At 34.0% G+C, this 15,842-nt stretch overlaps 1 protein-coding gene across 1 annotated transcript in view; it reads left to right on the top strand.

Moving 5' to 3' along the window:
* Positions 1-15,842, top strand: part of SLIT3 (slit guidance ligand 3) — a 524,002-nt gene that overhangs the window by 262,239 nt on the left and 245,921 nt on the right. The window contains exon 5 of the mRNA XM_081937040.1: positions 10,523-10,594. Coding sequence (XP_081793166.1) covers positions 10,523-10,594 — 72 coding nt within the window. The remainder of the gene's footprint in view (positions 1-10,522; positions 10,595-15,842) is intronic.

Raw genomic sequence — 15,842 nt, 5'->3', positions numbered from 1 at the left:
TGCCTGACTCTTATGATCAATAGAGGTGGAATATATATATATATATATATATATATATATATATATATATATATATATATATATATATATATATATATATATATATATATATATATATATATATATATATATATATATATATATATATATATATATATATCCACTTAATTAAATAAAATAGTCTTCTGGGTAAACTTAAGATACTTAGAGATGAGAAGCGGATCAATATATCTTGCCATTTGAACATTAAGTATGTGCTTGGAAATTTTATTTGTGCATTTCAAAGATGCGTGCAGTGGATGTTCTGCAGGAGTTCACTGTCACATAAGACTTTTATGCATGGTTTCCTTGTTCAGTTATACCTGTTTTCTGTTCTATGCCTTTAACACTTTTTTTCATTATTTATTCCTAAAATAAGTCCCTTCGGGGAGAGGGGGCGGTCTAGAAGTCTAATAAACTAAAACTAAACTAACTAGCTAAACGTTAACATCAATTATCTGAAAGTCTTGCCCTGAGGAAAATAATATACTGGGGTTCTTTATCCTTGTAAGAACATCCGAAGACATTTTCCCAAGAGTGTGTTTCTTATTAATGTTCTATGGGAGGAAGATAGTTGAAAAACGTATATACAATTAACTCTAAACTTTGACCCATGATCTAGTTTAACATAGGCACCAGAGGTGGTATTCAGCAGGTTCTGACCATTCTGGAGAACTGGTAGTAGAAATTGTGAGTAGTTTGAAGAACCGGTAAATACCACCTCTGACTGGCCCTGCCCCCATCTATTCTCTGCCTCTCGAGTCCCAGCTGATCAGAAGGAAATAGAGATTTTACACTATCCTTCCCCTGGAGTGGGATGGGAATGGACATTTTATAGTATCGTTCCTCTTCTAAGCCCACCAAGCCACGCTCACCAAGCCACGCCACGCCCACCAAGCTATGCTGGTAGCAAAAATTTTTGAATCCCACCACTAATAGGCACACTATATTTTGTTCACAAATTCCAGATATTTTTTTTAAAATGTCCTGTGTGGCTGATTAATTTTTAGTAATGTATTCTTAACTTTAGTATGCACCTCTTATTTATATTTAGCATTTTGGTGTTAAAAATACAAACATATTTATACATTTGATTAATTTACATCTTGCTTGCCTTCAAGAGATCAAGGCAGCATTATGTATGCTTTCCACTCCAATTTTTCTAACATGCTTCCTACTCTAATTTTTCTAACATAAACTTTATGAGCCACAAATGTAAGATGGGGAGCTACGCAAATTAAATCAATCAATCAATCAATTAATCAGGTGAGATATGCTACGCTGGGAGAGTGACCCAAAATCGCTTAATGAACTTGAATGGGTAGGTTTGAACATGGCTCTGTTTAGTTCAATACTTTAATCATCGCACAATACAGTGACAGACTACTGTAGTATTTGTATATTGTTTAACTAAAATATTTAATGAGTATTTTAAAAAGTAAGCAATTTTTATTGTTGAATAGGAACCTGGATTTGGATCTATTGCTACAAGAGTAAATATCAGTGATATGGTACCAGTGTTTATGCCGATTGTAAATTTCATTTCAAAACCAATCAAAAAGAATCATATTTAATTTAAGCTTTATTGAAATTTATTAAATTAATGTTTATGTTTTCATGCGTTAAACTTATTACGTTTCCAAAATATCTGAAATCATAACCATAGCTTATAAATCCTAATGGCTAGGTTCACACAACAGTTAAAACTAAATGAAACCCATCAACATTCCTCTTTCTATCTCTTTAATTTTGGGGGTTAATGTAGTGCTATTTTTTATTGTTTATTTATTAAAATTTCCCTTGTAGATATTGATTGTAGTTTTCAATACCAATGCCACCTTTCTGATTATTGTAGTGGGTTGATCAGAATGATATGAAATTGTTATCAGTCTGACATGTTTGTAATCTTGATTATCAAGAATTTTAATATCTTATTCAGGATTTAACTTGTTGACAAAAAACCCACTGACATGATTCAGTAAACTTAAAGAAGAATGAATGTGTACTATAGATAATTGCTTCTTGAAAGCTAAAATGTATATCAAGATCTACTGGTATGTTCTAGAGTTTAAATTCTATGGTTTTTTTTCCCTTTAATTCTTCCAAGTTAGTGCATATTTTGTATTCTCTTTAAACCCTGGAAGACCATTGAAATGTATTAATTTAATCATTCTCTCTAAACAAACTTGGCAAACTTGCCAACTTTATTCCAAGTACAATTTCCCAATTTTCTCTTTTCTCTTTTCCCCTCCAAGTCTGACAGAAACTATAAGCCACTTAATCCTTTCCCCCTTTTGTTCATGTGTATCTGGAGGACAATTCTTGAATTCCCTGAAGTTTGTCTCTGTGTGTCTGTGTCTGTGTGCAATGGTGGTGGAGGGAGAGAGAGAGAATTAAATGAAAGACAATAGTGATGCCTTCTCTTCCTATTTGTTCTCAGCAGGCTGTGTAGAGCATAGGGGTCAAAAAGTCAAAATAGTAGTTGGAATTATGTGATGAAAGCTCTACCTCTTTGTACATACATTGAAGTTACATGCATGAGCAAAAGCACAGAGTTTCATTGATACATTCATGACTACCATCTTGCTTTTTTTTTTTTACTCAGTTCCGATCCTCAAAGATGCCATTCATTCCTCCATTCTTGCTCCTCCATTCTTCCTTTGATAACCAAGCCGACTTGGTTTCATGAAAATAAATTATATGAGGTCTCTTAACAAAACTCAGAATTAATACACTTCAAAGTTGTCATTTTAGCTTCTTTCATCCCAGCCGATGTCAGCAACATATTCCCACACTAAGCATTAATTATGCTGCAAATGTTGGGTTTCATGGTTAGCAGTCACTTTCTTGATTTGGACATTAAAGTTAACCTAATGACTTGTTATAAAAGTACTTGTCCATTTTTTCTCCATTGGAAATGATGCTGCCCACTTGTTCCCTTTTTCGTTACTCCAATTATAAATTCTACTCAGATTCAGTGATTGGGAAACTTTTCAAGTCACAAATATACAGTGGTTCACATTGAATGAGAAAGGCAGTTAATGTATTTGGCTTCCTATCATTTTAATCAGGCAATGAGATGGATACTCAGCAGCAGAGAAGAGCAGAAGCTGTGATGCTTTTTCAGAAATGGCTGCCAAGTTTTGGGTCAGGACTGCTATGGTGACTGTGAGTTCTGGGATTTTCTCCCACCCACTAGCTGCTCTATCATTTCAATTTCCTAGCCCATCTACTGTAAGCTTCAACTTGGTTCAGATAATGGAACAAAGCAATGGCAACTTGAGTGGAAGATTCACATGAAATGAATGCAAGAATCACTGCAGCCATATTTGATTTTGGTTCTCTTCTTTTTCCATAATGAGGTAGGCAGATCTTGCTGTCAAGACTTGCACCTTATAGGACTTATGATTTTATTCTAATTTTTCTTTCATTTATGTACCTGAAAAGATTAGTTACAAAGTTATTTTTTGATCATTGTCATTAACTGTGAATGGTGACTGTATAAGACAGTCACTAAAACAAAAATTGTCTATAGTGTCTAGTGCAATATACAGCAGTTAAAGTCTTTATAGTGATTAGTCTATGTTCTTTCCCACTCTTCTAAGGCAAAGATAATTTGCCATTCTTTCAAGATCAAAGGAGCCCACTGGGATATGATGATAAAAAGCCTTTCATTTTGATGGTTCCTATCTCAGCAACTTTTATTCCTAAACACTAGGCATTGTCATCAGATAATAGTTCTTTTTCATCCCATAATCCAGGGAATGGAATAATTGTCTGAATTGGTTGAAAAGTACATTCTGGTTGATCCAGAAACAACAATTTAAAAAAATAATCTAGAGAAGAACTTTTGGCCCACATTATACATTGCATTAAGCTGTGATTTATTCAGCTGTGTTTTATTGAAAAAGATGAAATGAATCACAAATGCATGCCTCACAATGGTTGCATTTATACAAAATGCTAGGCTAAAAAACAAGCAAACCACATTATATTTTAATGCAGTGCAAGAGATTAAGTCCTTGTGTAAAACTGTAAATCATGATACTAATCCTAAAAAAGAATTGTTGACTGGGTTTATATAACTTAACCACAAATTTGCCAATTACATATTATGTAATTTTGTTACTTTGTGGGTTCAGTGTGTTGTATAAGCTCAGAAATTTGTCTCTACCTTGGTTAAACAAATTTTATGTAAATGTGTTGTACAAACCATATTTATGATTTGTTAATTTAGACATCAAGCAAATAAAAGTCCAAACATAGTTTACAAAACATTTCAAACTTTTATTTCTCATAATGGTCTCTTGTTAATTGCAAATCCCAGCTGATTAATATTGGTCAAAACCATGATTAACCATAACCTGAATTTGTAGATATGTATTATCTAATGTGCCTTGTATTATTCAAACTTCCGTTCCAATCTACATAAATATAAACTTCAATTTTATACTGCCTGCTTATAGTGTGGCATGAGGATCCAAGATTTCAAGATGGAAAGCACATTCTTGCTATTGAAACCCTGCATTTTTTTTATATGAGTTAAGTTCACACGGTTGATCATATCTTGACCTTGCTTGCTTTCCATGCCCAGGCATAATGGCCAGTCACTGCCTCCTATTGAGACTTATTAAGTACAGCATATTCCTTAAGGACCTGCCAGAAACCTTCTTCCTTCTATGATTAATATTCCAAAATTTCAAAAAGTGTTTCCTCTTTAACCAAGAATGTTGTACATGAGTTTTTACCAAAGATATATACCTAGGAATGCTAATTCTTTCTAAGTAACTCTTTGACATTCAGAAAAGGTTTTAAATAGATTAATTTTAGAGGTGCAATTTAATCTTTCTAGAGGTGAGAACAATTACTTCTTTAGGAATTATTTTTCTCCTCTGTACAGGAGTAAATTTACTATATACTTACTTTGTAGTAAGTAAACACTAATTGAAACATGTAAACTTTTATGAATACTTTTAAATAAGCTCAACCACCCTGTGAATTCTCCATTTCCCTTACCAACTCTCAGCTTCTTCTTTTTTAATACTTAATTTGATTGGGTGAACTGACATTGTCAATCTGCAATCCAATAACATGTTTGATAGCTACTCAGAAGAGAGTCTAGTTAATTTTTGGAAGTGCTGTTATGTAAATAAATATTCTTGCAGAGCGCTGAGCCAAGACATTTGCTGATTAATCAGAGTTTTGCCCTTGTCTTCTGCAAGAATAAACCTTGAAATGTCAAGAGATACTTTAATGCTTTTAAATGGCAAGAAAACATCCACACTTTTTTTTTGTCAGCCTGTAAGTGAAAATTCTGAATCTAATCACACTATACAATCTTTGTGGTATGCAGTAGGGCCAAATATCCATCAAGACTTGCTTTTTCTTATCAAGTAAGGTATTTCATTTTTTATTTTATTTTAGTAGATTATTGTTTCTTCACCACTGTTAAATAGGCTAGTTCTTTTGCATTTCCAGGTGTTAATCCCCTGTTTTACAAAAAAGAAATATGTTAAGTAGAATCCATTTTGCTGATAATACAATACAATACAATACAATACAATACAATACAATACAATAGTAGAGTTGGAAGGGACCTTGGAGGTCTTCTAGTCCAACCCCCTGCCTAGGCAGGAAACCCTATACCGTTTCAGACAAATAGCTATCCAACATCTTCTTAAAGACTTCCAGTGTTGGGGCATTCACAACTTCTGGAGGCAAGCTGTTCCACTGATTAATTGTTCTCACTGTCAGGAAATTTCTCCTCAGTTCTAAGTTGCTTCTCTCCTTGATTAGTTTCCACCCATTGCTTCTTGTTCTACCCTCAGGTGCTTTGGAGAATAGTTTGACTTCCTCTTCTTTGTGGCAACCTCTGAGATATTGGAATAATGCTATCATGTCTCCCCTAGTCCTTCTTTCTCTTAAGCTAAACATACCCAGTTCCTGCAACCGTTCTTCATATGTTTTAGTCTCCAGTCCCCTAATCATCTTTGTTGCTCTTCTCTGCACTCTTTCTAGAGTCTCCACATCTTTTTTACATCGTGGCGACCAGAACTGAATGCAGTATTCCAAGTGTGGCCTTACCAAGGCATTATAAAGTGGTATTAACACTTCACGTGATCTTGATTCTATCCCTCTGTTGATGCAGCCTAGAACTGTGTTGGCTTTTTTGGCAGCTGCTGCACACTGCTGGCTCATATTTAAATGGTTGTCCACTAGGACTCCAAGATCCCTTTCACAGTTACTACTACTGAGTAAGGTATCACCTATACTGTACCTGTGCATTCCGTTTTTGTTGCCTAAATGTAGAACCTTATGAATGAGATTATATCACGATTCTAATTGGGAGGATCTGATTAGATTTTAATTAGCTTGCCTTAGGTTGAATGCAGGGCATGAAGAGAATAGTTGCCATAAATAATCTCCATGACCTATTCCAGCTGCTGTATTGCATAGTTATAAAGGTAAAACTATTAGTGTTTATGACAGTCAAGTAATGGAAGAAAATATTGCAGATTGCGATAAAGTAAAAGGAAATAATTTTGCTTGTCTGATAATAATATGAGCTATTATTTTTAAATATATGTAAACAAGGAAGCAAATTAGGAAACAAGGAAAGGGGAGATTCCATGCTTTCATAATCTTAGTGCTGTGCTTTGAAGAAATTGTAATATTTCTGATGTATGAACAGTTTAATTTTCAGTTCTTCAATATACTTTATGAAATGGACTCATATCAATGGAATGGACATTTTAGTAGATTGGCTCATATTATACAGAGCAGTTGCAATGGGAAGATTTAGACGGATAATACAATCTGTGCATTTTGTGATGTAACTATTTGTCATGATAAAGTTACAGAGAAGCCAAAAAAGTCCACAGTTGACAGAAAATGTTGGTATGTGCGTATGGAGTCATCTGCAATGGGAATAGCTTCTAAATGTACAAGAACATTGATATTTTAACACTATTAGGTTACAATATTGGACTACTAATATTGAAAAGTGAAGATTTTATTTTAGATTTATTTACCGTAGTTAGGAATGCAGTACATTACTTTCTGCTTTTTTGTAAAGACAGCAACATTTCCTAAATTTTCAAAAAATTAATAGTGTTCTGTTCAACTTATAGTATGTTCCATATGAAAAAATAAAATAAAATAAACGCCACAATTCCCATATTATACTAATCACGGCGAGCTAACCAGCTGATGTTGATTAAGTGAAATCTGTATGTTGATAGAAAACTAGGAAATTTACATTTACAGTGTCAGAAATCGGTCTTTTTAAAAGTCTTTAGTGTAATCAGATTTAGAAGATGTTTATATGTTTAGCATATCCACAAATGACTCCATCAAGATTGAGAATTCAATTGTTCAGAAGTTCTAGCTCTGAAAATTTAGCCATAATGATTAAGTCAGTCAATGTTAGAATGGCTGGAATCTGTATCTTTAATAGAACTGTTGTTCAAACTTAAAATAACATTGAAAATCTTCCCATTCACTGAAGATTCCCTCCCAGATTTCCATAAATAAATAAAGAGATGTTTTGCCACTAATATGGTAATAATCTTAACTTCTTTTCACCCATTCCCCATCACACAAAAAAGGAGGAAAATTATCTTCCCCAGGTTCAAGATCCTTGACAGGACAGAACACTGTAAATGGCCCCAATCCATGGTTAGCTTTTATGCAAATTTTACAACATCCTCTGATGTTGCATTAAAAAGATCAAAGTGGGAATAATTGACCGATGGCTTTTTTCTATAAAAGGGATAGTCTTCTTGCAATATGTCACAGTGTTAATGTATTTAAATAATTTTTTTGTTGGTTTTAGAATTGTGCCCAATATAGAGCTAATATGGTAATCTTTCTGGTTTTTACTTTGTGCATAGATGTTTCCTATCATGAAACAGGTTAAATTATTCTTAGCACATCTTTTACAGTACTTATATCTATTTTCATTTTGTTTTAATACATGGTTTATATACAGTGTCCTGCATATTGATGAATATTTAAGTTTGAATTCACAATCATCACAACTTCTTATTCATAAATAAATACTGCACACAGTTTCCTAATGGACCTAAGGAAACGTTTTTGAGATGTGATAGCACTGGTGTAGCCACAACAAAAAACATTTGTATGGACAAAACACACCTTGCCTTGTTTTATAAAACCACTCCCTAATGTGTTTTGCAGTTATTTCAAACATCATGCAAAAATCAACATCCTTTTTAATCATCTGCTTGTATCGAATTACCTGCCAGATATAAATACATACCGTTGAAATACCTCATTAAAACTGTTAGGTTATCAGAATATGAGAAAAAAATATGAAATAAATGTTGAAGATTTGGAGTGGCTTCACTGTTAATCTGACAAGAGTATTTCAACAGAAGATAAAGCAAATACAAATTGCAATCAGATGTATTAATTTATTATTGAAAAAGTTTATTTTCTTGCAAATAGGAAGATGGAAAGCATCCATGAGAGACAATAATAATCATTATGTGTTTTAATATGCTAGAATCTCTCAAACTTTGCCCTTCTACTCTATTTGAAGTAATAAAGAACTTATTTAAATAATAGTTATAATTTTAATTTTTGGAGGGATGTGTGTTTTCCTGTTTTAAGTCCAGCTGTTCCCTTTTGCTGCTTACTTTGATTGTTATTAGCCTTTAATGTTTCAGACATTATTTTTGTAATGCTTAACTTTTTGCTTCTTTGCATTGCTTTCAGTAGATCGTGATACTGATCAGAATCACTGAGATCAAAGGCCTATCATGCAGTATTTAATATTCTAGTGTCACTAATGATGAACATGAGTAGAAAGTTAAAATATCTTCCCTATGAATATTTCCCTATGAACAACTAGGGGAAGTCCTGAAGTACTTACATATGTTTGGAAACCTCATTTTGAAAACAATAAAGCATTGTTATGTGTACCATTTGTGTGCCTGTCTCTCTGTCTGAGAAAACAATTACAGCTACCAAAAGGAATTGGTGTAGACTAGATGACTAGTATAAATTGAATTAGTTTGACAAGGACATTTGGGGTGGGAGCTGAATGGACCATCAGCCTGATGGAAAACAGAAGAAAGCTCTTGGTGACCCAGATGACCTAACATGTCAGTGTGGGTTTTCTGTGTGGTGCTCTCATTCAGAGCCAAAATGCTTATTATTCAATAAAATCAATTTGATTGAGGTTCATGGCACAATAGAGAATTCACTTTCAAAGGGGGGAGAAATTCCACAGAGTGCATTCTAATGAATGCTACTTATCTGGAATGTCTGAACATTGTATACATCTCTTTAAAAGCATTTTAAGTTTGGGTAGAATGTATTGTCCTTGATTTCCCACAATTTTATAAAATTGAGCATTTCCAATGCTTGTTAATAATAGTGAAGCAATTTTCTTCATTTTGTCAAATATTTGAATACTTATTTTGTGCTTTTCTAAGCTATTGCTTGTGACTATGGCTATGGATAGAGAAAATGATATGAAGCATATTATCTTTTAAAATGAAAGAACATATAATACTAATCCTTAATCACTTTAGGACTTACTGACATACTTATTAATCTTCTGTTCATGGGTATTGGGCACTAAATATTTGTGAATGTATTGATTGTGCTATAGACAATATTAATTGCATGGGGGTAAGGGTGGGAAATATTTTGTAGGTTCACATTCTGATTAGAAAGTTCACAACTGCCAAACCACATTATAACATTCCATTATATTTGTATTCAGAAAAAGGTGCCATAAAAAAAAGTAGCTTCATGGAGATTTCTTCCTATAGATATAACACAAGATAAAACAGCAAAAGTAGAGGAAAATATGATCCTTAGTTATTTCTTTAATATACAACGAAGATGGAATAGAGTATGATATTTTTTTATGAAGTTGCTTGCTTTAATAAATCTGCAGTATGCACTTATGATGTTATCAGCAACTACCTGAAGTGGTTATGAACTAATATGTATATATTGCACTGCAATCTATATACTAATAGTATCATTTCTTCTTTTATCCTTTCTACTATATTTTAGTTACTTATTTCCTCTCTTATTTTCAATTTTAGGTGTTTAATATTCTTCTTCTTTATTATTCAGATAATAAAGAAATGAACTGTTAAAAATACAGACTTTAAAAAGTACGTTTAAACCATTTCAGAACTATTTGGTGCAATATTTATTTTAAAATGCATAAATAATAGTAATTTATGTAATAGTAGTTGGTACATAGTAGTAGCTACTGTATTAACAGTCCCAACAGGTTTTTTTTGGTCGCTTATGAAAATATAAAGTTCTACCATTTCAGTGCATAACTTCTTAAAAGTATGTTAACATTTTCATTATTCTTCCTCTTCATGTCACGGGTATTTGCAGTTATGAACACATCTTTATGCCAATATTTTTAATTAAATTCAGTCACTTTCAATGAGTTCATAATATTTGGTTTTTTGTTTGTTATTTTTAGGGACTTAAGTGAAAACCAGATTCAAGGCATTCCTAGGAAGGCTTTCCGAGGAATTACTGATGTAAAGAATTTGTAAGTATTGTCTACCTATAGAATTTGAGCTCAAGCTAAATTCTTTTCATATGCTCTTTTATGTACTTTGTGTATTTCAAGACAAGTTATGCATCTTTGTGTTACACAGAAGTAGTTTCCTTGCTTATAAATAGGTGGTCACCTTTGACATCCATTCACATCTTGATTAAATATATGTATAGGCTTTCTCTATATTATTTTCCCTATTGCAGTCTTCAAAGTCTGTTGAAGAGAACTTGGAAGAAAGTGATAACTTAGCTTTGTACTATACAGGAAGTTCTTGATTCACAACAGGAGTTGGGATCAAAATTTTCATTTGCTACCAATGCAGTTGTAAATCACATGACTTCATCATTTAGCAATGGCAATTGTAGCACTTCCCTTTGCTATTGTTATGGAATGATTGCAGGTAGTTAAGCAAATTCTAGGTGGCTTGTAAATAGGCCAGCTGGCTGGCAGGTAAGTGGCTGGTGCCAGGTGGGGGAAGATGCCTGGGTATACCACAAAGTGCAGCATGTGTGCAGTAGGGGTGTGTGTGTGTGTGTGTGCATGTGCATGTGCTGCTGGGTAGGGGAGGCTATGAGTGATTTGGCAGAGCAACTTGCAAGCTTTCCCACCACTTTCTGGTTGATTTTGCTTGTGGGAAGCAGGCAAAGAAGGTTGCAAATGACAATCTCATGATAGGACACCGCAACCATCATAATGTAAGCCAGTTGCCAAGTGCCCAGATCACAATTACATGACTGCAGGAATACTGGGATGCCTTGAATTGCAAGAACTGGTTATAAATATCTCTCATTCTGTGCTGTCATAACTTTGAATGGTCACTGAAGAAGTGGTCATTAAACAAGGACAAATTATTAATACCACTAGTGAATATATAACCCAGTGGACACATCTTCAAAGATTTTCAATACAAGCAACAAGTCTGTCTCTTTTTGTGGCTTAAGAAAGATGTAGTGGGTATTACATTCTGTGATATGTAAAGAAATCTAAGCCCCTACAGTGGAGACTGTGGAAGCTTTATGAATTACACACAGTGGAGGTTATAGCTGGTACGCCCTGGTAGGGGGAACCAGTGCCTGCTGGGAGCACCGATACTGTTCCAGTATGGTGCCCCAGAAGGCCCACCCGCCCATCTGCCCTCACATGTATTTGACCCAACCGGGCCATTGCGCATGCGCACAGAAGCATACAGCACGTGCACAATGCTCCGCTGAGCAGCTGGAGCATTGCCGGTGGTAAGGTTGCGCAAGGATCTAGAACCCACCACTGATTACACATTCATCACAGTTGAATTTGGTATTGTTCAACTAATGTTTTGTTCTATTAATATTAGGGCAATTTGCATATAGTTCTTTCCACCAGGACTATAAAGCTGTTATAATGTATTATATCAGTAGTTTTTCAAGAATCTTATCCAGTGCACCAATACATTTTATTTTAAACATAGAAATGAAACTGAAAAATAAAACCTCCCAGACAATACTCATGAGTCATTGGACAGAAGTTTAACCTGGAGAATTCAGCCTCGTGCTTCTAATTGCAAAACTACCACACCTTAAGGGAGCCAAGCATTTAATTATTTTTCTCTATTCATTTTCTGAAGTTGTATTTCTTTTTTCTTTTTTTTGTGGCTAACGACCATTACATATGTGCATGTGCTCATTTCTATTAATTTGGATTAATTAATTTTGGTTTCACAAGATGTCCAGCTTTAAATTTAGCAGTAAGATATAATTAACATATACAGTTAGGTTAAGAATAGAACAAAGATAATTGAATCAGTCTTCACAAGAGGAAACAAATTGCAGGAAATACTTTTTTTAAGAAAATAGTATTTGGAGAAAGCATATTTATGCTGCAACTCTAAAATAATTGGTGCATGTGGTTACTATACAGGGGATAATTGAAGAAGGAGAATAAATATTATTCTTTACATTTCTTACATACCTGATGTTAATGCTCATATCAATCTGTTCAGCTTCATCTTTTCTTGGGTGGGTGTAGCCACCCTCTGCAGCTGAAGTGGAGCCCCAGGAAAAAGCATTTGGTCTTTAGTGTTCCTGGCAGGTGCTATATATGTGCTCATTCACACTCAAAATCACATTTAACTTTTCAAATTCAGATCACTGCACAACCCTACTGCTTAGATTCAGTTGTACTTCAGAAGTGAGGGAGGAAAAAGTCACCTGGGGAAAAGAGAATCAATCAGCAAATAATTTGTTTCACTTAGAAATACCTGTTCTGAAGTATTTTTGGAAGGTTAGATATTGAAAAAGGCTGTTCTTTCCATAAGAAAAAAAGTTATATGTGCTCACTGAAGTACCACTTTACAGAGAGAGATGGGTGGATTTTTATCAAGGCCTTTTACTCTAGTTCTAAGTAGTGTTCCCCAAACTACCTTAGTTAAACTTTAAATAGCTATTTAAAATTATTTTTCTTATTTTTGATTAGGGAAAACCATCTCATTTTAAGGAGAAAAAAAAAAGCAACCGGTATTCATGAGCAGGCAAAAGGTTTTAATGAATTCTAAGGGGAGGGGAATAGTAGAGATTTAATCAAAAACATCATCAAATTTATGGATAGATGAGTTACTTCCAGAAATTGTACTGAAGACATTGAAAAAGCTTCAGACGAATAGACTAGTTTCGTATTATTTTTTTGTCTTTAATTACTGGGTCAATTTCAATTTTTAATCAAATTTCTGATTCTATGTAGACTTATCTAGTCTCATGCTAATGTTCAAAGCTTATTATACTCACAAACGTATTTAGTACCATGATCAGTATTTTATATTCTGTGTTGTATTATATTATTATTTTATTCCACCCATTTTATATGCAACTCAGGGTGGCAAAAACACCTAATATTTCTTCTTCCTATTTTCCCCACAACAAAAACCCTTTGAGGTGGGTCAGGCTGAGAGAGGATAACTGGTCCAAAAATTACCTACCAGTTTTCATGCCTAAGAGAGTCCTGGAAGTCATACTCTCCTGTTTTCTGGGCCCATACTGTCACCATTTCATGGAAATTGCTTTCGTACATCCAAGCACATTGTGATAGCTTCTTAAGAAACTAACATCTGTTGACAAATGTTGAAATAAATCCAAAGTAAATTATTACAGTAGCAAAAAGTAGGAATGAATTGTAATTTGCTGTTTGCTGATAGACAAAGCATACCACTGGTCCATGAACTATACCAGATAAAGGAAGGCAATAGCCCAACAAAAACTAAGTTGAGACTAAGTGTCTGAATGCCAATGTGGCCATGATAGAAAAGTATGGATTCAGTTCTGAGATTTTATATTTTTGCACTTAGATTTTTAAATGTAATTTGGAGTTAGTACTAGTATATTATGCACAGTAGATGGTCCTTTGACTCTCATTGACTTCTTTGAAAATTTGGTAGCTAAAGTTTGTGAATATATTATTAAAATTATGTTGCCAAGTTCAGGCTGTTGGGAGAGCCTCAGTTGTTGTTGTCTGCTGCACACAACATTCTGTACTGCTATCACGTCCCCATTTCTATTGTTGCAAAACTACACTGTGCTTATGTCATATTAGGGAGGCTGTCAGTCTGTGCTCGGGGTGAAAAGAGAAATTGTACAGTAATGCAATATCTTGGGTCCAAAAACAGTTTGCATTTGTTGTTAAACAACAAATAAGGAAATTCTGCTGTCCACTGAATTAATTGGTTCAGATCTAGCCCATGTTGGGTTACTTACTACAAAAATATTAGAGCTTCATGATGAAGATACAGACTGACTTAAATTCAACCTATCATCTGTCTCCTTCACCTATTTTCTAGCTTAGATTGGCTTCAGCACTTGTGGCCTTTGGCCTGTCTGCATCTGAGCTCGAATAGCAAAAAATACAGGAGAGAAATAATTGACACTGATGGATTGAGCCCTGCACATTTGTACGCTTTATGTTGCAGGCAATTTCCCAAGTGATTTTCTAATTAAAAAAACAATGTTGCACTTCCGTTGGCTTAATTAGGGTAACTGTATGGAATACATCTTGGGCCACCCCAGAGAGGAATGAACTGGAGTATGTATTTTAATTTATGGATTAAATTACTGGGAGGAGGTAGAGTTTTTCATTTATATTTATATTTTAATACCTGGTACTGGTAGTGGCCAGAAATCTGGCCTTTGCATTTTGGCCTCTGTATTGCAATTAAAGTTATGCAATTCAATAATGAGCATAATCTATAAAACACCACTTAAAAGATTGCTTTGGAATGTTCAGCAGAGGAATTTTTTTTTCCCTTTCTGGCTGTAGGATTTGCCAGTCATCCGGGATCACTTAAAAGCCCCACTTGCCATCCTTAAACAATTAACTTATCCTACTGGAGGTCCGATCTCAGGATTTTCCGCATTATTTCATCCTGGCAGCATCTAGTAGAAATTAAACAAAATTTTACCTAATGGTATAGATATTTCTTGGTTCATAATTTTGCCTTGTTTCATTACCTGATTTATACTCTTAAACTCTTTCTTTGTTATATTTAAACTTTATAATTCTTACTCAGATATTGTCCCGAATTATCTATTCATTGATTAGATTATTATTCCACACTTATTATTTCATAAATAATTTAAGGCAGCAATCTCTGTCTCCTATTTTATCCACAACAACTGTGAGGTGGATTGGACTGAGAGAGAACAAGTGGCCCAAAGTCACCTGGCCAGTTTTCATGCATAAATTGGGACTAGAACTCACAATCTTCCTATTTCTCAGTCAAAACTTAAACACTAACAAACTGCTTCTCCTAGTCATAACATTCAAAATGGAAGATGTAAACATGTTTGTTATTTTATACTTATTGTAAAATATTTCCTAATAGCATTCTAGGATGAAACAGCCAAGAGGAATACACAGATATACAGATTTAAATGTTTGGTATAAATTGGATTGTAACATAAAGCCATGTTTATAATATCCACTCTTCCTCTAACTTCTGACCTGTTCTGCTGCTGCATCTTTCAACTCTGTCTAACCGTTTCTTTGTTTAATCTCTATATTAAACTAATGTTTGTAGATTGCAAAGAAGAAGCTTCATTAGGTCATACATTGTTGCTAGCATATCATTATTAACAATATTCATTTTTTTCAAGGAAAACCTTGAACTGGTCTACCTTACATTTCACACTTGTTTCCTGCTAGAGTATATTTGTAATGGAATCAAGCCAAAACAGTGTCACTCTAGCTCAGGAGAATAGTTTCTGCAAGTAAATATAAT

The sequence above is a fragment of the Natrix helvetica genome (assembly GCF_964273705.1).
Source record: "Natrix helvetica genome assembly, chromosome: 1".
NCBI lineage: Eukaryota > Metazoa > Chordata > Lepidosauria > Squamata > Natricidae > Natrix > Natrix helvetica.
This window is presented reverse-complemented; position numbering and strand designations above follow the sequence as displayed.